Below are 20768 nucleotides of genomic sequence, written 5' to 3' on the forward strand. Positions count from 1 at the left end.
AAAGTGCATATATTTTCCTTAGTAAAAACCGATGTGTGGCTTCTTGTTTAGTAAGCATGGATAATTCTTGATCACCTATGCTTGAACAACAAGAAATCAACCTCAAACGCATAAAAAGGAGCTAAACATTAACAACGCTTTTTAAGACATATTTCATTAATGTTTGGATATGATTTCTAGTTAAAGTAGATTCGAAGTAAGAAGTTGGTTTGACTGACTTGTTGAATCACAGGACGGGCAATTGGCAGGTGGTATTTTATTTACATTATGCAAACGCGAAGAAATAAACTGGAGGGAAAAAAGTGCAAAATCCACATTTCTCCCACACAAGCAACTTTAATAAAAATTAATTTTAAAAAATCCTAAAAATTTGCCCCGCCTCTGATTGAGCTACATTTTGGTTCTCCGAAAATATCAATCTCGTTGAAACACTATTCATTTGAGTTAAAAATTTAAAAGTCACCTCTGAATTTAAACCATAAAATTAGTTTCAATGTTTCTAGTGAGACTTATATTACAACAAAAATTAACATCTGGATCGTTTCGCCCACGTCCGCGAGGCAAACACCTGCGATTCGCGTAAGCCCACCAATCGGAAGCTGCGGGGGTGAAGTACTTAACCGGACAAATGCTGACTGTTCCTATAGTAATAATGGACTTACAAACAAGTCTCTGAGGGCATCGGAGTAGTAGTTCTGGTTAAATATAGAATTAATGTTCCATTGAGGAGAGCCTCTGCTACCCGAACCTCTATTTTCATTGTTGATTAAATGGCAGGAAGTTTCTAAATTTAAAAATCTCGTAACGATAACACCTGCTTCCCACTGGCGGTGTTTTGAACGGAAGCGCTAGACTTACTGACGACTGAAATTACGTACTGTATATTTATACAGGGTGGTACAAGTTTAGTGAATTAAATTTAGTCAAATAAATAGGATTGTCCAGATTAACACTTATAAACCGTAAGGACGACCGCGTTGCTTAAATTGGAGCAAAGTTTTGATTCTGGGCAAGATAACAATTTCAATTTAAGAAAATTTCGACTGATTAGACAAATATTCGATAAAAAGACAAATTTGCATAAATTCTTGTTCAAACTAAATATTTTTCAGAAGAAATTATATTAACGGATATTTAATATTAAATTTAAGCAGTTCAGCTGCCATTTAATTTATTTTCAATTTTGTTGATATTCGTCTAAAAGTCCGAAATGTCGCTTTTAAAATTGAGTGACACCGTTTTGTGTAGAAAAAAGTATGGCAGTAAGATAGTAATTTTTTTAAAATGTATTTTAATAAGTTTTAAATTAATTTAATTAATTTATAATTCAATCTAATAGAATAAAGTTTCTAGTAAAGCCTAAGAAATTTTGGTCATACTTCTGAGCGTTCGACTGTGCTGTTTTTCCCCAATTGACCTAACTGCGTTTCTCTTACGGTTTATGCGATTCCAAATTGAACGGCAACCCTGAGTAACTCTGTAGGTATGGCGAAAAGACTAATTTTTAAATTTATACATATTTAAATTGTATTTTATCATATGTAAATGAAGTTCTCGTGAAAGTTTAAGAGCCGAATTTATACACACTTAAGTGAGTACAAATTGAGTGAAATTTGACTGCGTGTTCACACTCCCATGTGGTTTATGAATTCGGTCACTAACCAGAGATCATTAAAATTATTTCTATGGCTATTTTGAAACTTAAACTAAAGCTTGAGCCGCCCAGTATAGATCATCTCCGCACTATATGGTATTTCGTAATTTTCGCAGTAATTTTAAGTCGAAAATAGCTTTGTTTCTGTGCAATCATGTGTTGGCAGCCGATATCCATTAATAACAAAAAATAAGTCACTCATTCCCCTCTAATTTTAACTTAATGAAGGAAAGTGTGGGCACAATGTACTCTAGAATTATTAATAATATATTAGGAATATTCCTGGCAATCATCGATTTCTTCTGAGCCATGTAATAGGAAAGTGGTTATTTTTCTTTGAGTATGTCCAGACAGACAAGTTCTTTGCCTCATCATTTAACTCCATTGCAATACCATATTTTCCAGTATCTTCCATCAAATGACCTCATCCATTATTCGGGTCTTACTCCAGATATATATGTAGCTATAAAGATAATATCCATATGGGGCACTAACAACAAACCATTATTAACGACTTTAACTGTAAAGTCCCCGCAGACGTTTATCTATCGCTACACATTGAGATAATGGATTGACCGTTCTTGATGTGTGCGTACCACATTCAGTACCACAACACCAGCCGGTGTTGTACGAGTACCACTTTTTGTCATCTCGTTCAGTTTCTGTTGAACTAACAGTTCAACGAACGATCGAAGGTTCAAAAATTGGTTCAAGCTTCAACGTGCAAAATAGAAATTGTTTCTAGGCAAGATTGACAGCAATTAAACACTGAAGTAGAGATTAGTTTTGTGGTACAACTCCCATATGTCTTGCATTAAAATTCTAGGGATGTTACCGTGTATGCAATCGCTTTTCTTGATTAATCGCAATCCTAAGTTGCTTCTTAAATAAGCAATATTTGAGAGGATTTTGTCCTCGAACAATCTAACTTATCTAACTTATCTCTAAAGAAAAACATAGTAAAGCAAGATAAAATAGTAAATCTATGCCTCCCAGACCGATTCCTTGTTTACCTCTGGAAACTTGCAGGATTGTTTCTCGGCCAGAGCAGAATTTCCATATTATTCAAATTGAGCATAAGGCAAAACCGGACCCTTTTCAGGACATTTGCTCAGCTCATAGAACGGAAAACGGTGGAAGACGAAAACAGTTTTATCAGTTTTTAGATACTTAAATTGCGCAGTGTTGGCAGCTTTAAAAAGCTCTACAAGCATAACCAAATTAACTAGATTGTTCCAAACTCTGCACAGTCTTGCTTACATACCGAAAAAGGTTTCTGACTAAATTACATAGGATTATTCAAAACTTCATATACAAATTCAAGAAGTTTACCTCGCGGTGCTACATAATTACGACCGATTCGATGATAATGTGAGCAATGTTGCCAAGTTCACGCTTTTTTCCCCATACATCAGACCGTCTTTACTTCAAATGAGAATCGGGAATATTATTGCTTTTTTAGATTTTGTTGGCTATTTGTATTTTCTATTGTCTAAATTTTTGCTTTGCTCCACTTTCAGGATATGAACATAAGTTTCAATTAACATCTACATGTAACTCGTCAATGGGTTTAAGATCGAACAATACAGTTTGACCTTTCTCTGACTCAATTCTGAAAAATCTATCGGATAGAATTTTTGTTCAGTTTTTTTGAACATTCCATACAGTTTTATACTGTTCAAGGCAGAGACAGATGCAGAGGGATAAAGCATGGGAATCTTGTAACCGGTAAAAGATCCAGTTTTATTTATTTTTCAATTATTTGGAAAAAAAAAAAATTTTCAAAATTCTTTTTCATTTTTTCCCGAGTTGTGATAAAAAGAGAAAACAAAAACCACTTTTCCATTGCAGCTTTTTATAAACTTCAACATGACAGTCTTGATTTAATTTTATGACATTTCTTTTGTCAAGAATCATCAGCAACTTCATTTTTCTAAATACGGCCCTGGAAAGTTTTTTGCCGTTTTTAAAGCAATTGTTTATTACAGATTCACTGATGTATCTCACATACTCGTATTAATTTACGCAATGTTTTATTTCTCGTTTACTTTTCCGAGAGATCGCCACGTTGGACATCCGTATCTTGGACACACTGTATAAGATATCGTGTGACCCAGATAAAAATGCGAGGAATTAATTTTCCATGGCACCAATATGTAGAAATATTAAAATTCAAATACAAATGTTATTTCGTGTCGCGGATCGATTTTTAGACCGGTAAGCTGTACGTTTACAAAAGGACGTAAAGTTTTTGGTATGTTTCCGAACGATATCATTTCTTAGATGATTCAGTCGAGCGTTAGTGCGAAGGCAAACAAGATCTTTGTTATACGGAATAAAATAGTAATAGAGGATAATCGGTTGTTCTTTTGTTGCAAAGACTCGTGAGATACGTCACTAGTGCAGCTGACATTTAGTGAGGGAAAGTGGGTGTCGTGTAATTGACATTTAGTGAGTGAAAGTGGGTGTCGCGTGACTGTCATTTAGTGAGGGAAAGTGGGTATCGTGTAGCTGACATTTAGTGAGTGAAAGTGGGTGTTCTGTAACTGTCATTTAGTGAGGGAAAATGGGTGTCGCCAAACACTTTTTTTCTCCTTTTATAGTGAAAGCGCGTCGTGATGTTGTTGGCGTGTTTCACCCTCAAGGCTAAATAGAACCGCCCGTGCACTCACGTTAAACTGCGGTTTAACAAGGGGAAGCGCGATGGGATGTAGGGAAGGCGCTAAGAACTTGCATGGGGGGGAGCGACTCTGACTAAAAAGAGACACTGTTAAATGGTGCCATACTCGGAACGGGGCGAAAGAAGTGGGATCATTTAAGAGGGGGAGGTTTTCATTGCTGTTTTTAGGTAGTTTTATTTAGAGATAAGTTGTGACAAGTCAACGAGAACAACTCTGGCTAAAAGCTGAAATAGGCTCATTTTGGGGCAATAACTAAGGTGAGGGTTGAAGTGGTATTTCGGTTTTGATATTTATGCTGGTATTTTTAATTATTTTTTTAAAATAATTTAACAATCTATATAATGAGAAAATGAGTTGTAAAGATTTTAAAAAGGTTGACAAGCGTCATGTTCAACTCGATGAAGTAATAAAAAAGCCATTAAAACCAAACAATTTGAAGTAAACCAGAAAAATCAACAAAAACTTACTCCTTTTTAATAGGGAGCCTTTTAAAAGGGAAATTTTCAAGAGTTATATTATTTTAGCATCCCACAAATGATTAAATATTGTATATTATAAACAACAAATTATACATAATGAACAGAGATCGATCTCGTTTTTCTCCCTTCACCCTTCGATTCTTATTGATTCGCCTAAAAAAGTGGTTAACGAGGAGGCGATGAAAAATGAAAATCACAGAAACTGCTCGGTAATAATAATCTTTATTGACGAAAAGTTGTTTTACACATACCTAACAGGTAATCATCATTGACAATAAAATTTCGATAGAATACAAAAAGCGTTGTACAAAATAAGTACAATATCACACAAGATTATTTAAATTTAAATTCCTACCTAGAAATTCGCGATGTGCGAAGGAATGTCACATTTGCTGGCATTGAAAGGTGTTGTTAGATCCCAACATAAGATTTTTAGTAGCGATCTCGTGCTAGCTGAACCAAAGTTTGCGCCAGACTAAGAAAACATTCTTTGTTAATTTGTTAATATAACTAACTAATACTAATATCTTTGCGAAATACTGATAATTCGAAATAATTATAATATCCTACCTAGCTACCTACTTAATCCTATATTAAATGTTTAGTGCAAGAGTAAACGGTATCTGAATAGTTTTACTCTTTGATGGTGTTTAGAAGTAGAATATTGACGGAAAGTCCATAATTCAGAGCCAATCCGCCGAATTATTGTTTCTAATTTTATCACAAAATGATAATGAGCGCTCTACATGCAAAGTAAATGGAAAATTTACAAAAATTCACATAGTCTGTTGCCGATCCCTGTGGAGATTTACCTTTTAATTTAAGACCGAAAAAATTAAACACTAAAATTCTTCTGCCTAAGGCACAAAACCAAAAATATAGAGTATCTCATTATACTTCGACTTTACAAACTTGTCATCTTCTGAGGTCAAATACAGCTAACTTCGGTATTTTTCAATGGAACACTCTGTATACTTTTACATTTCTTACATATTTGAAAAAACCAATTTTCGTTGATTTCAAAAATGATTATTAAACAGCTTGAGGCAGCCGTGAGCCTTTATCACTTGCATTCACCCTTATCTTTTGTTTTTCTATCAATATCACATCATTAAAGTATCATAGTAGAAACTACCTCTGCAGAGGCAGCGATAGACTCTTTACACTAAGTGGACCCAAATAGACCTCAAGTCGCAGTGGAGGACCGTCGGTAATCCACCCAATTCATTATAATACAATCAATATCACACTTTGAAAAATGTATTCGTTTATCACTCTATGGGTACCCGAATATAATCAAAGTTAATCAGTTTCAGAATCGGCCGGTTCAAACAAGATCAACATATTATGATACGTTTTGAAGCGAACGCGAAAATAATCTTTTCAAGTACGTAGAAATATACTGAATGTTGCATTTAAAACAAACTCAAATTTGGCTGTGTCTCGTCAGCTTCTGATACTCGACAGCCTCAGAAGATGACATAGATGAGAGTCCAAAATTCTGTATATACTAAAAAAACAACAAAAACAAAGCCAACACTTATCCTAAGAGACATCTATCCACAGCGAAGGGAACGTTTAAATTTAAAAATCCTATTAAACATTAATTTGTATGATTAATTATTATTAATAATTTGATCAATCTTAATTTCTTGAATTTTTGAGGCAATCTTGTTAAACCTGATTTGATTATTGAAAAATCACATTTTTCTCCGCGTACATCACGCATCACAGTAGAATGTTCCGTTCCTTGGCAGTTTTCTTCGTTATTTATTAGACGTTTTGTATCAAAATTGCCTCAAAAAACAGACACCCGGATCTGCGCATATTTAATTCGGATCACAAGTCTAAAAAGGTTTATTTTGATATATTTTGGAAGAAAACGTTTGTTTGGTCGGATAACGTGCCGGTGCGGCTGTAGAGTTGGTCGATTTGTAACTGTAACACCATCACGTGTCTGCCTTGAAAGGGCACATCGTGCCCTTTCACGCCAGAAACGAACCTTAATGTATACTTGCGCAGATTCCGCTGGGTGTGCAGGTACTGTATAAAAAAATCACTATAATATCACGTCCACTGACTATAGTCCGATACAAGGCTTAAAAAAATCCTTGGGGTTACTAACGAGCTCTTCACAATTCCGAGAATTTATTGGTCCAAAATGATATTTGCTTGCAGTCTCTCTAGCAACTCTACTGTTGACCACTCGACTCATAAAAGAGGTTTTTATCAAGCAATTTCGATGTTTTATTGCATTATAGACCCGTAATTTTTCCTGCAGAAAATTGTGTAAAAGCCCATGCAAGGATAATTTCGATCAGTCACATATAAGTATAAGAATCTACTATTCATTGAATATGATTATCTCTACAACAAACTCTACTGATTTCGGGTTAGGGAGCTTTAAACAGTCTTGCAACCGGACTGTTTAAAGCTCCATCGAAGACACCACATGATCACTACGTGTCACATCATTTTTTTTAATACTTTTTTTTAACAAATTGCCGTTTTATTAGTACACACTAATTATTTTATTTATTGTTATTCGATCATATTATGAAACGTTATGCGGCAGTAGAAACAGAACAATGAAAACTCAACATAACAGTACTCCAGAAGTTCCAATTTATTACAGTAAATCTTCGTACTTACCAAAAATTTAAACTGAATTTGGAACACATCAACAAATTTCTTTAACAAAAATTTAATACGCACTGTAGAAGAATGCATACCGCGAACAAACAAAACTTGAAACGACCCTGCGCAAATTTTGATTTACGCAAATGACATTCGAAAAAACCCGCCACCTCCAAGTAAATACCCTCATGAAAATATGCCCCCCCTCCGAATGGGGAAAACTATTGTTTTGTCGATCGCGTCTTAGAAAATTCAATCAAAATCAGTCTTACGGATCGTCGAATCGTCGTTCACTTTTCTGGCTGGATCTGATCCACGTAGGAACGATAAAGCTTTTTCTTGCTCAACGTGTAGGCGGGACTTAGGACAACAGTGCCCCCTCTTGTTAGATTCCTGAAACGGACAAAAAATATTTCCAAATTTCAAATGGACAAAAAACGTAAATAAGGAACGACCCCATTGTGGACTTTCCTGTGACTTTCCAAAGACAAATGATGACCCACTTGGTGCACAAAAAAGGGTTTTCATTATTGTTGGCACTAACGGTGAAATAACGGGAAAAATAATATTTTCTGTAGTTGGCACTCCTGCATAAAAGATTTTTCAAAATTTTCGTTTTGTCATACTTAAACGTTAAATTCAATAAATTGAAAATTATTTTGACAGTTTTACTTTGGAATTATCTAATTACATGCAAAAACATTGACGTCAGGTACATTTTCCATTTCCATTTCTTCAAAAAAAAAAAAAAGTTGAATTAAGTCCGAAGCAAAGTAATCACGTATTCTAATTGTCAATTTACCAAATTGAATTTGTGAAGCTCTCAGAATTAAATTTTTTTAAAATATTCAATGCAGGAACACGAACATCAGAAAATATTATTTTTCGTGTTATTTAACTGTTTATACGAAAAAAAATGGAAACCCTTTTTGTTGTCCATCATCTGTGAATAGGGGTTTGTGAAGCCGTAACTCCCAAATAAAGGTTATTTCTCTGGAGAAAAGTATAGGAAAGTCTATTGTGCGAATGTTCATTGTGATTCGTAGATTCAGAATATTGAATAATATACAGAACGTTCTATGGAAAAATATCGAGTCTCCTAGGGCAATTATAAAAATAAAACTTGTGGTGAATACACAGGGTGCCCCGAATCACAATTGCGTCAATTTAACCACCGTTCTAGTTCGAAAAAATAATATGAATTTGATATATAAATTCTGTTAAAATAATAATTTGTAGGCGTTAACTACCATCGAGAAAACACGTTTTATGATGGAAAACATATTTCTAGTTTTCCCAGTAGCGTTCGTACTAGCACATCATTAGTTGTTTGTGAAGAAAAAATTTGTTAGCCACTGGTTTTTCATAAAATATAATCAGTTTTGGTTTATGCATTCAATTTGAAAGATGAAAGCTCTCTTTCAATTTTTCCGTACGATTCACCGTTTTCGAATGAAAAAAACCTTTTAATGCACCTTTAAAAGCGGCTCGTGCAGCCATCTCTAATGGTAGAACTTAATGTGCCATGATATTTCCTTAACGAACCCTTTTTCAAATACAGTTTTTATAGCAAACTATATATTATTTTCGATGTAGAACACGTCATTAAATGGTCGCAATTTCAATTCGGGATACCCTATATATTATTGCCCACATTTTTACAATCGTGAAAGCTAAATGTATAAGTCTCAACGCCTTTTCCGATCATAACGCTTTAATTGCGAAGTCTGTTGAGTGTAGTGAGTTAAAAGTTAACCATCCAGTTAATTGCATGAAAGGAAATTTTAATGAGTTTTCCATCGACTGAGTATTAACAAGATTCTTTAATTTATGCAAAATCATTCATTAATGACCTTCATTAATGTATTATTTATTTTCCATGAAGCGCGTTGTGATTGGTTTCATGCAGCCGACTGCGGCCGTGACATGACTACATATGTATATACAGGGTGTCCAGTTTTTTATAGAAGGATTTTAACCACGTATTCTATTTGCACTATTTGCATCTGACTAATCACATGTTGATACGTCAACAGTATCTTTTACTAAATAAAATGCAAATCTACTTAAAGTAAGTAAAGCGACTTTTGAATTTTAAGAAGAAATGTTGGCCTTTTTGCGATGCATTTGGTGGAAGAAAATTATAACTAACACGTATATAAATGAGCATTTATTAATCTCAACTTTATTAATACTCGATTATTGATCATCGTCATTAATAGATGTTTCCATTAAATAAAAATTAATACACAAAATGCGATAACCCGAGTTCAAGTCCTGATCGAGTATTTTTTAATAATTATGATTCTTTAATATGGTCTATGGACGTGGGAAAAAAAGGGTACATAACTTACTAGAAAGTTTTTTAAATACTCGCGTGATTGCCTCCCTCGCCTACGGCTCATGAGCAACATTTCACACTCGTGTGTTAAGAATTACTTTCATCGCTTGTTATCCAAATGACTATAAAAGGGATTTTGCATGCAGCAGCGACGTTAAGTTATTGATGAAAACAAAGTTTCATAAATAATCTAAAAGAGCTGTGCTTCGTAAAAAATAGGTTTGGATAAGCTATATGCCCGAGCCAAGCCAAATGCCATAAAACCGTATTCGGTTAACCAAAAGAGAGATACGATTGGCTGCATTTCATTACAATTCTAGACATACTTTGTATAGGCAAACTTGAAATTTTTGAAACATTCAAGTACCAAAAGGTTTATTTTAGGTCATTTGATTTTATTAACCGTATGAAGATTAAAGCTGCCATTTGTGTTCTAAGGTAAGGTGTTAATTACACTCAGTTATGATTAGACGTGGTACGTGGTTCCATAGAGTGGCCAGCAAGATGGCCAGGCTTGAACCTTATATATTTTTCCTTTGCGGTTGTATTAAGGACACAGCGTCCCAAAACACATCCGTTTCTGTTGTAACTCTTAAGGACACAATAAGTAGTACGATAAGAACCATTTAGTGGAAAGTAGTGTTTAATGTCTACTAAGCGTTTTTAACGCATTGCAAAGCTGTGACCGGTGGTCATTTTGAACAATCATTAAAGTAGGCTGCGGCAGAAACGGATTTATCTTTGGTGCACTCTGTCCTTACAACACCAAGTAAAAAACATAAGGGGTTCAGGTCTGGTGGCCTTGCCGGCCTACATGGTGCCACGTCCCTCCTAATCTCGATATAATTAAATACGTTACAACACAGAAAAAACACGTTTAATCTGCATGCAAATCATAATTGTCTTTTACCCGAACTATCCAACTAGACCAAAGAGCAGAGATCTTTAGTAAATTAACTAAAGTGCGTGATGGGAGTACTCACAGGGGTTAAGAGGATAAGATGTTAGAGTTGCTCTAAACTAAGAGTCCCTGCTATAGGCAACATGTTCCCCCCTGCAAGTCTTAAAACATTAGGGGAATAGCACATTGCGGCCCCAGGCAAATATGTCGGCCTACACTTTTCCCGAGCCCGTTCCAGGCGGTAATTTCCCTAGTTTATTGCCTGCGACAACCTTTTTAAGTGCCGTTTGCACTTTACCGAAATGTCGCAACACCGCATTACCCGTCGGCTCTGTCACATTTACGTCCCCGAATTGACGAAACCCGTAGGATAAACGACAGCCATTAGTGTCCATGTTGTTTTGCGTTATTGTTTCGCCTTCAACGGAACACTGCGAATTTCGACTTTGCCAAATGGCGGCGGGAATCTATTATTCCGGGGCCCTAAAAGAAGGCAACAAAAAAGGCACTAACGATCTTGTTTAGCAGCATAAGAAAGTCAAGACCGTGATGATTTTCTCCATAGGAAGAACCTTAGAAATTCCAAAAATTTCCTATTAAAACGTTTCAAAAGAGCCTTTTTGGACGGAAATGCCCGTTTTGGCAACGTTGGAAAATACATTCATCCTATGTGGCCCTGATTTGGAGAGGAGCTGCAGTAGCGACTTATTGGATTTATCTGTCGTCCGGAAATACGAATTGATTTCAAAAAGACAGAATTAAGTCAACGTTGTCCAAAACATCAATTCCCCTTCTCAATTTCCAATAAAATCGGGAATTGAGCAGTAAAACAATACGTGAAATTTACAATGGCTTACTTTTCACTTCTTTTCCTCCTAAACTAGTATTATGCGTTGAAAAGCAGTGGCACAAACGAGAGAAAGTGCATTTAAGGACACTCGGAATGAAGTTCTGACCAAAAGAAAATTTCAAACTACCCAACTTACTACTTACCAACTAAAATAGACCTACCGCACCAATGATTTTGGAGGTAAAAAATAATCCCATAATCAATTGTTAAAAAAAGTAAGTTCAAGAATCGGAGCTTTATTTTATGATTTGAAAAACTACAACAGCGCCTAAAATTTGCAACTTAATTAGCCAAGTAAACAGTGACGAAGCAAAACCGTATTGTACATATACAAAAAAAGGTAACTTTTAGGAAATTATTAGAACCACATTAACTCTCTACACCAATGAGTTTGGTTGTAAATAAATCCCTAAGTATGCCGTTTTTTCTCAATGTTGTGCAATGAAGATTAGTTATCGCTTTATTGGCTCTTTTAACTTTTCCAACTGTAATCGGCTTTGCTCGCTTGCTTAATAGTTTTTTAATTGACACAGTGAAAAAAATCGCAGCTCGTGACGACTTTTCGTCATCATCATCATTATCATTATAGTCATCATCAAGACCGCGATCTGGCTTCGGAGAAAGTTGCGAAACGGTCCTTTACGAGCTCGAGGCGCTATTTCGACCGGTTTCCTTTTGGTACATTATCTGTTCTTGGTAGCTGTTTTTATGACCGGTTAGCCCTTGATATCCCTACAACCAGTGTTTTATTAAGTTCCTCTGGTAGGAAAGCTGGTTGTTAAAATCCCAAGTACAACCGTGAAAAAGTCTACGAAAGAACCGGCAATATCGTGATTTCGTCCGGATAATGTGGTTTCCTTTTTATTGCGGGCGCAGTGCAGAGATTAGGTTTCGCGGTTTGATTGATCGTCTCGGTCGAGGTCGAAAAATGTTGTTTTCAAACAGCGAAACCCATTAACTCTTGAAAATAGCACTATTAAACCGGATACTGAAATTGCACTAGTTTTACAAAGAAAAAATAATGAATACCAGCTCCGAATTGTGGGAAAACTAAACAAAAATGGGCTCGTTTGAGGCGCACAAATAAAAAAAGTATATTTCATTAAAAGCAAAACTTTAAATGCGTCAAAGAATTTGCTTCAACAATAACAATCTTCAATTGGCAACGCCGCGCTTTTCTTTTGTTACACTAAAATGAGAGGACTGTCAAAGACGGACAATGTCAAAATTCATGCAACGTTACCAACACGGGTGATTTGTAGCCAGGTGAAAAGTTTGCCGAATTGAAATTTTGATTCGGATAGATATTATATGTCTAAATGCTGAAGTCCGAAGTTATAAAAATCCCGAATATGAATTTAGCAAAAAAATTCTCGGAAGTAACACTTAAAAAAAATGGCGGTGCTTCAAAGATCTCAAAAAGGTGACGTGTTTGCTGTCAAAGTCAATGCAACTTGGCCAATATTTACAACTTTTCTTGGGGTCACAGATGAACATAAAGATATCGAATAAGTTCGGTAGCTATGTAACAAACTCACCTTAAAAATTGCGGCAGGAAGTTCCACCCCGTGGAGCTCTGTTTAAGCGTCAGGTACAGTTCAAAGGTGCAGGCTGTGCCAGGATCGCACTCCACCTTCGCAATCCTGGTGGAAGGCAGAGCGCCATGGGGCTCGAACACCACGAAAAGGTGGCAACCGCGCAACCCGCAGGGTTCCGATTCAGCCATCGAGGCTATATCTCTTGCCACCTAAAGCAAAGAATTACACTCATTACTAACTCAATTTTAACACAAATTAAACGATATTATTAGAGATTTTCTAGAGGAAACTTACCCTGAGGAGGAGGCCGCAAGGTAACAAGACCTCGCCGCAAGACAAATGGCTGCGTTTGGCTGCCCTCAGTTCTTGTTCGAGGCGGTGGGTCAATGTGGCAGCGTTGTAGATTACGTCCTCACTCAGTGGCGTATCGTCGGCAAAGTTGGCCGGTGACGGCGGTGGAGTGGCCGACTGATGATGGTGGGAGTAGTTGAACGGGTCGCTGGGCCAGGTATCTGGAATAAGTTTAAAGAATTGATGTATCTCGAATATCATTGGAAACTTCATAATTAATACGATGTTTAGGGGCTAAAACGCAGATACATAAAAGTAAGTAGTTCTGAGATTAACTATGAAATTAAATACGGTTATGTTGTTACTTGCTCAGTTTACTTTGCGCAGTACCCTTGTTGATAGTTAAATTCAGTTACCGATGACAGCGTTGCAAGAAGTAAACACAGCGAGTTATATCAATCAAAACCTCAAATCAGCGGGGTTAGTTCCAGTTAAAAAAATTCCAGCACTTCTTTGACGAGGTTATTCTCGTCCGACTTTATAAGGCAATAATAACAAATCACGTATTTCACAATAATGTGACTTTTGCCGGTCCTGTCAGCACTGATGAACAAGCTACAATACATCACAACATGTTGTAAGTTGCCTACTCTCACACCTGCGAACGTCCTCAAACTGCACATTAGCTGACCCGGTTACTTACTTTTCGATAGTCCTTTCTAGTGCTCCATATCAATTCCAGTAAAATTAATAGACCCGAATTGACTCAGAATGATCCCAATCCAAACCGAATGAACAAAATCTAATTACGCAGCGACAATAGATATTTACGGTCCCGTTATCCCGAGCTGGCGTTGGAGCTCCCTAGAGCCATTCAAGCGTAAGAGATTAGTTGTGCGTAGAGCAGGAGGACCCTCCGAAGGCCTCCGCTTTGTCCTGAATGAAATATTCGAAATATTCGGAAATGAATTTGGGACGCTCTCCAGATTGAGTTTTTGAGGCTCCAGGATTATATATGAGGAGGGGGAGTTGTGCTCGGATTTTAAAATGTCGGCCGGATTCGATGTAGATTACTATTTTTAAGGGGTAAGATCCTAGATGGTGTCTTTTGTATAGTTTTTTCAATGAAAAATGTCCAAAATCGAAACGTATGGACCTGAAGAAGAAACCTCTATAGATAAACTGTCTTATCTCATATTTCAGTCTAAAGGCAGATTCTGACAAACTTAACTATCTGGCATTTTTTTGCAAATCTTCATAATTACATTTCTCCTTTTTCAGATCAGTAATTTATATTAAATTATTAAACCATGGAAAGGCGTGTCTTTAATATCAAATACCCGCAGGAATAAATTTGAAAGCGAAAATATTTCAATCAGAACAATACAACGCTAATTTGGCGAATGTACACTGAGGACGATAGCTGCCTATATTCATAGAGAGTCCCGCATCCCGACAATAAAACTGGCGATATTAACGCGCCGTTAAACTCTGAATTATTGCCGCTCCAGGGTCTCTCATTAATGCCGAAAACAGATAACACCGGAATTCAGGTCCTCCGTGGGTGGGAGGGGAGGAGGTGGGGCTGGCACGACCAACTGGACCATAATATATAAATGTTGCCATGGCGAAGGGATGAAATTCTATTTCAGAAACGGAAGTATTGCGAACTAACCTACTAGTTATATAGCGTCGCTGACTTAAACTAACCTGAACTACAAATGCCACGAATGCGACGCCTCGTGGCCAAAATTCAAATATAGGAAAGCTAGTAATTTTGACGTTAACTAAGACAGAAAATACCACTAGAGGTTATGATTTGTTACTCGTTTTGTTTACGTTTCGCAGTGCCCTCGTGGCTAGCTAAATTTCCCAATTGAATTAACTTTGACAGTTGGGACGATTTTGTCATCCAGAACGTTATGAATATGGAGGCAAACATCAATACATGTAACCTTTTAAACTCGTGAATATATGACAATAAAATGTTATTTTGCCATTTTTTCCGCTGTTCACGTCTCAATGACACGGACTGTTCAGTCTGGACGTTAAAATTAAAACGTTAATAAGTATTTAGAATTTCTATATACCTCTTTATGATACCCACACATGCATGTAGGTAATGTATACCTTTGTTAATTGTATTTTGCAAATCGCAATTTTCCGTCGCAACGAGTTAAAATTGTGAAAGAACTTTTTAAAGCGCTTTTACCGGACTTCAATCGACCCTATTTCGGTTTAGGACCTAGATTTATTTATAATGTCATGCATGGTCATTGTCTTCCTTTGATACCCCCATATTCTGCCATTTTTTAATTCTAGCAATAGAAACGCGCAGTGCTGCCATTTAACAATTATCCTTCTTCAATTTAGTCAATAGGGAAGGAAAAGTCGGAATGGTGCATTACAATTCACGAAGAAACAATTTTTTCCCGCGAAGAAATATTTAATAAAAATACAGTTTGGTAAACAGCTATTTTTATAATCGAACCAAACGAAATATTTTTGTTAGACGGCAAATTCGCGGTGATTGGGAAGTGGGAAGCGACCAGAAATATCGATGGCCGCATGATTTACGGGGAGCAATTAAAAAACTCGTTAGATTAAATTTATTGCCAATTTTATTTGCATTTTATCGGAAAACAACTTTTTGGGATCGGTACCGAACGGCCGTCGTAATTCATTGAAATAAACGTATTTGAAAGGAAAAATTGAGAATAAAGGAGTGAATGGCCTGAAATGAACGCGAAAATGATCGTCTACTGATGAAATCAAGATTTTCGTCAAATAAGGAGAAAGTTGAACAATAATTTATGCATAATTTGTGATTTACAAAAGATTTTGAAAATAATTTCTGAATTTCGATTTTTATTGATATGGCTCGAAAATGGTAAACGTCTTATCTCCTCATGTTATGCAAAAACTGTAGTTAAAAACCCAGATAAAAACCAATTTATTGTAACTTACACCATCTGACAATTACCACCTTTAAAAACACATGTCATATGTCATATTTCAAATGTCAATATCCCAACGTTGAGATTTTGAAAACAGTTAACATTTTATGTTACTTAGCAATTTTCCAAATTATTGTAAATTCAATTTGTTTTTTTGAAATTGCTAGTTATTACTTCAAAATACTATTCTATAGGTGACTGTATTTACTAGCTTAAAATGCACGTCTTGCATTTTACAAAGAGTCATTATTACGGTACTCAATATACACTAAGTCATTGACGTATCGCAGTATTTTGAGCCCATCAATTTTCAGAAATTATTTTTTCGATGTCTAAAGCCAGAATCATGGAAGAAAACACCACAACTATCATCAATCCTCCGACGTCAACGGCATCTATCCCTCTCAGGCCCCGCTCTGCAGAAGCATGCAAAAGTGAGATAGAATATTGTAAAATCCTGTCCAAGCGAATGACGCTGTGGCCTGTTTTTAGTTGATTTCAATTCTACTTTTTTCGCCCCATTTCTTAATTCAAAATTGCGTCCAGTACTCCCCCGCATTTACTATGCGTCTAGGATAATTTTTCAAATTATAGGGGACCTTTGTAGCAGTGAGTAAACGCTAAATCGTTGGCGTATTACAGGATAGACTTCCAAGACTCAGCAGTTTTCCAAATTCGTATCTTCGAAATGTTTTTTTATTGCCGCCAGTTGTTGAAAATTGTATTCTGTACGTCCCTATTTATATTGAATCAAAATGCAAGTTTTTCAATTTACAGAGAGCAATTAAAGTGTTCAACATGGAACAAAACATTGTAGTATAACAGTGTTTTTAGACCCGCAATTTTTAGAAATTGTTCCTTCTACTTCTGCATTTACTATATCCACAGAATAATCTTTCAAATTATAAACGACTTTTGCAGATGGTTTTGATTTATTTCTTGCTGCTCGCTGCTCCGATTTTTACTCGTACTTGAAAATTGGGTTGAGCACATAAATACGTACCTACCTGTTTTTGTTTGGCTCAAATGTATGTTTTTCAAATAACACAGAACCGACGTACCACAGAATAGATATATTTAACCCTGTAAACCCTTGTAAAAACAACATGTATCTCGAAAACTCAGCGTTTACTCACGTACATAAATATATGAACTCTTTGTATTAATTTTTCCATTTTTTTTATATCTATTTTGTATTGAGTCCTATCGGTCATTAAAACTCTGCTACCAAAAACTGAAACACCCTGTATGTTTGGTACTATTTTTATTGAAATCAACCTTTTTTTTACTAAAAGTTAAAGAATTAAGCCACGATTAAGAAATTTTTCGCAGATCGTTTTTATTTTGGATTCGAATTACGGGAAACACCTTAAATCTGACTTTTCCAGGGGTATTTCATTTTTCTGTTTTTATGCAAGTAGGGCAGCTAAAAAAAGGATGATTAATCAAACTGATATTTCCCTTACTAACAGTACCGCGATAATCATTAAGACATCACTTTTTTTAATGGATCGCCATAATGGGTATTTTTACAAAAGTGAAAAATTTCTTTTCGCTGATTTCAAAAATGCAATTAATTACATATTTATCTCTAGCAATTTCTCCGATACTTAAGCCCAAAAATTGGGTAAAAATTATAGGCAATTCCTACCTACTTGCTACCATTGACAATCAAATAAAGAAGTTTCTTTCAGGCAAACAGGATGGAAAAAAATGGTTAAAATTATCCGAAAGAATGTGTAGTGTCCTGTATAAGTGGTCCAAATATCAAATTTTTATGCGGAATTATGAAAACAGTTACAAAGTGCTTGCACTTCTGTACTTTTGGTACGAGTATAAGCGGAAGTGCCGCTACCTGGCAACATCGACTTTAGTTAGTATAACAATTTTCTTTCCTAATTGATCATTATAGACTAATTTGCATACTACATTGAGGGCGCCATCATACCGAGCACTCTGTATGCAAAACTTTTGGAGGGGGGTTCTCTTAATACACAAGGATGATTTTGGGGACTGATAACAGGCATTTATTGGAAAAAACTATTGAAGTTGGAAGAATACGAAGAAAAAGGGGTGCTTATTTACATAATGAAAATTAACAATTTGGAAGAAATACATGGGGTAATCATTAAAAAAGTGGCCGTAAACGGGGGACCGTGGACGTAGTGCGCTGTTTAAGCCATTTGCTATTAACTACCAAATATTTGACTGAACATTGATACCAAATGAATTTATCCAAGACATGCCTCTGATATTCCGACGTCTACTTAAGGTTTTTTTGAATAATCACCCTTTTTAAAGGAATCATCAGATATGCGCATCTTTGACATGGCCATTTTTCGCTTTTTCCTATTCATTCTCGTTTGATACAAATAATGTGCCTACTTACTTGTCGGAACAGGAACAGGATCAGCCAACACTGACTCAATAATATCCGAGGACATGATCTTGGGGATGGTGTGTCCCTGAAAGCAGTCCTCGGCCCTGGGGAGCACCCCGGACAATTTGCTGAAAACCGCCTGCAGTTTGGAGTCTTTGGCGACCCGTTCTTCCTGGAAACTGCTCCGGAACATGATGGTGATGATGAGGCTGACCGGTCCGATCCACCTGCGATTCTTAACCCCGGCTGTCAAAGACCGGTGCTGCTGTCACTTTAAGGGGGCCTGGTGGCGTCCAGTTTTTCATCAAGTGGCCTTCCGTTTTCGCTTTTTTCATAGCCCACTCGGCATTTTTTCCGTGAATCTTCGGAGCCGATCGGGCCTGTGGTGTGATGTACGATGTTCCTCCGATGCCGGCGAACAAAGAACTCACTGGAAGCGATCAGCTGATCGACCGGCAGGCCCCCGTCAAGATGCGTTGGGACGAAATTAGAGTTGCGCGGGGCAAAAACAGTTTTCAATTAAGTTGAAACGTTTGCTTTAAAGTTTGAACACTAAAGTAATGGTGATCAAGGCCATAAATCGCATTGAAAATGTCTGGAACAACCCAAAACTGAATATACCCATTTAAATCTTGTGGAGTTGGGGCAAAGCTCGGAAGAATGGAATAAGAGATAAGAAATATTGTGTGTTAATTATCTCAAAGTTTAATTAAAATGTTGAAGTCCGCCACAGTTATAGTACTAACACCATCAACAACGCAAATTTCCGTTTAAACCTGAAACTAATTCTCTGCATCACACTTCAATCTTGATAAATCAAAAACTCCAATAACTGAACTAAAAACTTTCTCCATACACTATTTCTTTTCTGTTCAAACATAAATAATTCGTTAAAAAAATTGCTACAAAGTAGAAGCCTTTGTTCGAACTTTGTTGGGCGATTTCTTGTAAAAGTCTAATAATTCTAAAACATCAAACCACTGTGTAGGCCCACTCTTTCCACCAATAGGAAACGGGGATTCTCCCTGTGAACCCATGGCCTGGCAACAGCCGTGTGTCAGAATCAGCTGTAACGATCGGTATGATGTCAGCAAGACTTGCCTGCATCTAGCTATCTTCGTCTGGGCTTTGCACTTCTGCGCTGACACTTATTTAAACTTTAAGCAGTTTTGTTAACTTTTTGAAAGCTAATTAAAGTAGTTTAATCTTTACGAATATAAGATTTGCATGAGGGAACAAGTGATTTGGGCATTTTTAACGTACTTTTTGGGAAATCGTTGGGAAACCCCTACTGAACACAAAGAGCTCGGAAACCGGTAAATGCAGGGGGCAATCGTGTCACGTATGCGCGAGCTAAGTTCACAACTTGTTTTGGTCAGGTTAGACCGGTTTCCTCTAGTTTGAGAGGGTCTTGTGAAAACGCGCTTTTCGATTCGAACGATTTACCATCTTTCTTCCTCTCTCATATTTTGAACAAGACAAAGAGAGTAGCAACAGTATTTTGACCCGAATTTAGTACAACCTAAGCATTGGACGGATAGCCGGGGAAATCGGATATTAATAGCAAATCTATTATTTACCTTGTATGTTTGGTTTTTTCATGCAGTTTTTATTCCCAGGTTTTATTGTTTGCGCTTCTTTTGATTAACAAACCAATTCGGAATTTGGAGGCAAACGCACAAAATGTATATGTAATAGTTTTTTTATTTATTTCCAGCTCTACAGGGTGTCCACGGGTTAAGTTCACAAATGAAACACATTTTTTATTTGTTATACATATTTAGAAGAAGTCATTTTTCATACAAACGGCAAACGGCTGTTTACCTCGAAACTCCAATTTGAGATTATTCTACAGGGAACGTTAAAAGTTGATGACAAATTATAATGTTCCCCATATAACGAGTAACGCGTGATACCTCAACTCGTAGCTTCAAGTTTTTATGGAGAATTCTATTTTATCCTAAATCCATAAATAGAAGAGTTTTTTCCTCTAGCCGCACTGTTCATGAAGACATTATTGGAGCCTCCAAATAAATTTAACATTAGCGTGTGATAATCT

The 20768-nt window shown here is 36.4% G+C and overlaps 1 protein-coding gene across 1 annotated transcript; it reads right to left on the bottom strand.

The window, feature by feature from the left end:
• Nucleotides 1-7416: 7416 nt before the first annotated feature.
• On the bottom strand, nt 7417-19144 carry LOC136418972 (protein charybde-like). Its single transcript, XM_066405190.1, has 4 exons — nt 18719-19144; nt 13376-13593; nt 13082-13290; nt 7417-7844 (listed from the first exon to the last, which is right to left on the bottom strand). The coding sequence occupies exons 1-4, from the start codon at nt 18900-18902 to the stop codon at nt 7742-7744; spliced, it is 714 nt and encodes a 237-aa protein (XP_066261287.1). The 5' UTR covers nt 18903-19144; the 3' UTR covers nt 7417-7741.
• Between the last annotated feature and the right edge of the window lie 1624 nt (nt 19145-20768).

The sequence above is a fragment of the Euwallacea similis genome, chromosome 1, assembly GCF_039881205.1.
Source record: "Euwallacea similis isolate ESF13 chromosome 1, ESF131.1, whole genome shotgun sequence".
Classification (NCBI taxonomy): domain Eukaryota; kingdom Metazoa; phylum Arthropoda; class Insecta; order Coleoptera; family Curculionidae; genus Euwallacea; species Euwallacea similis.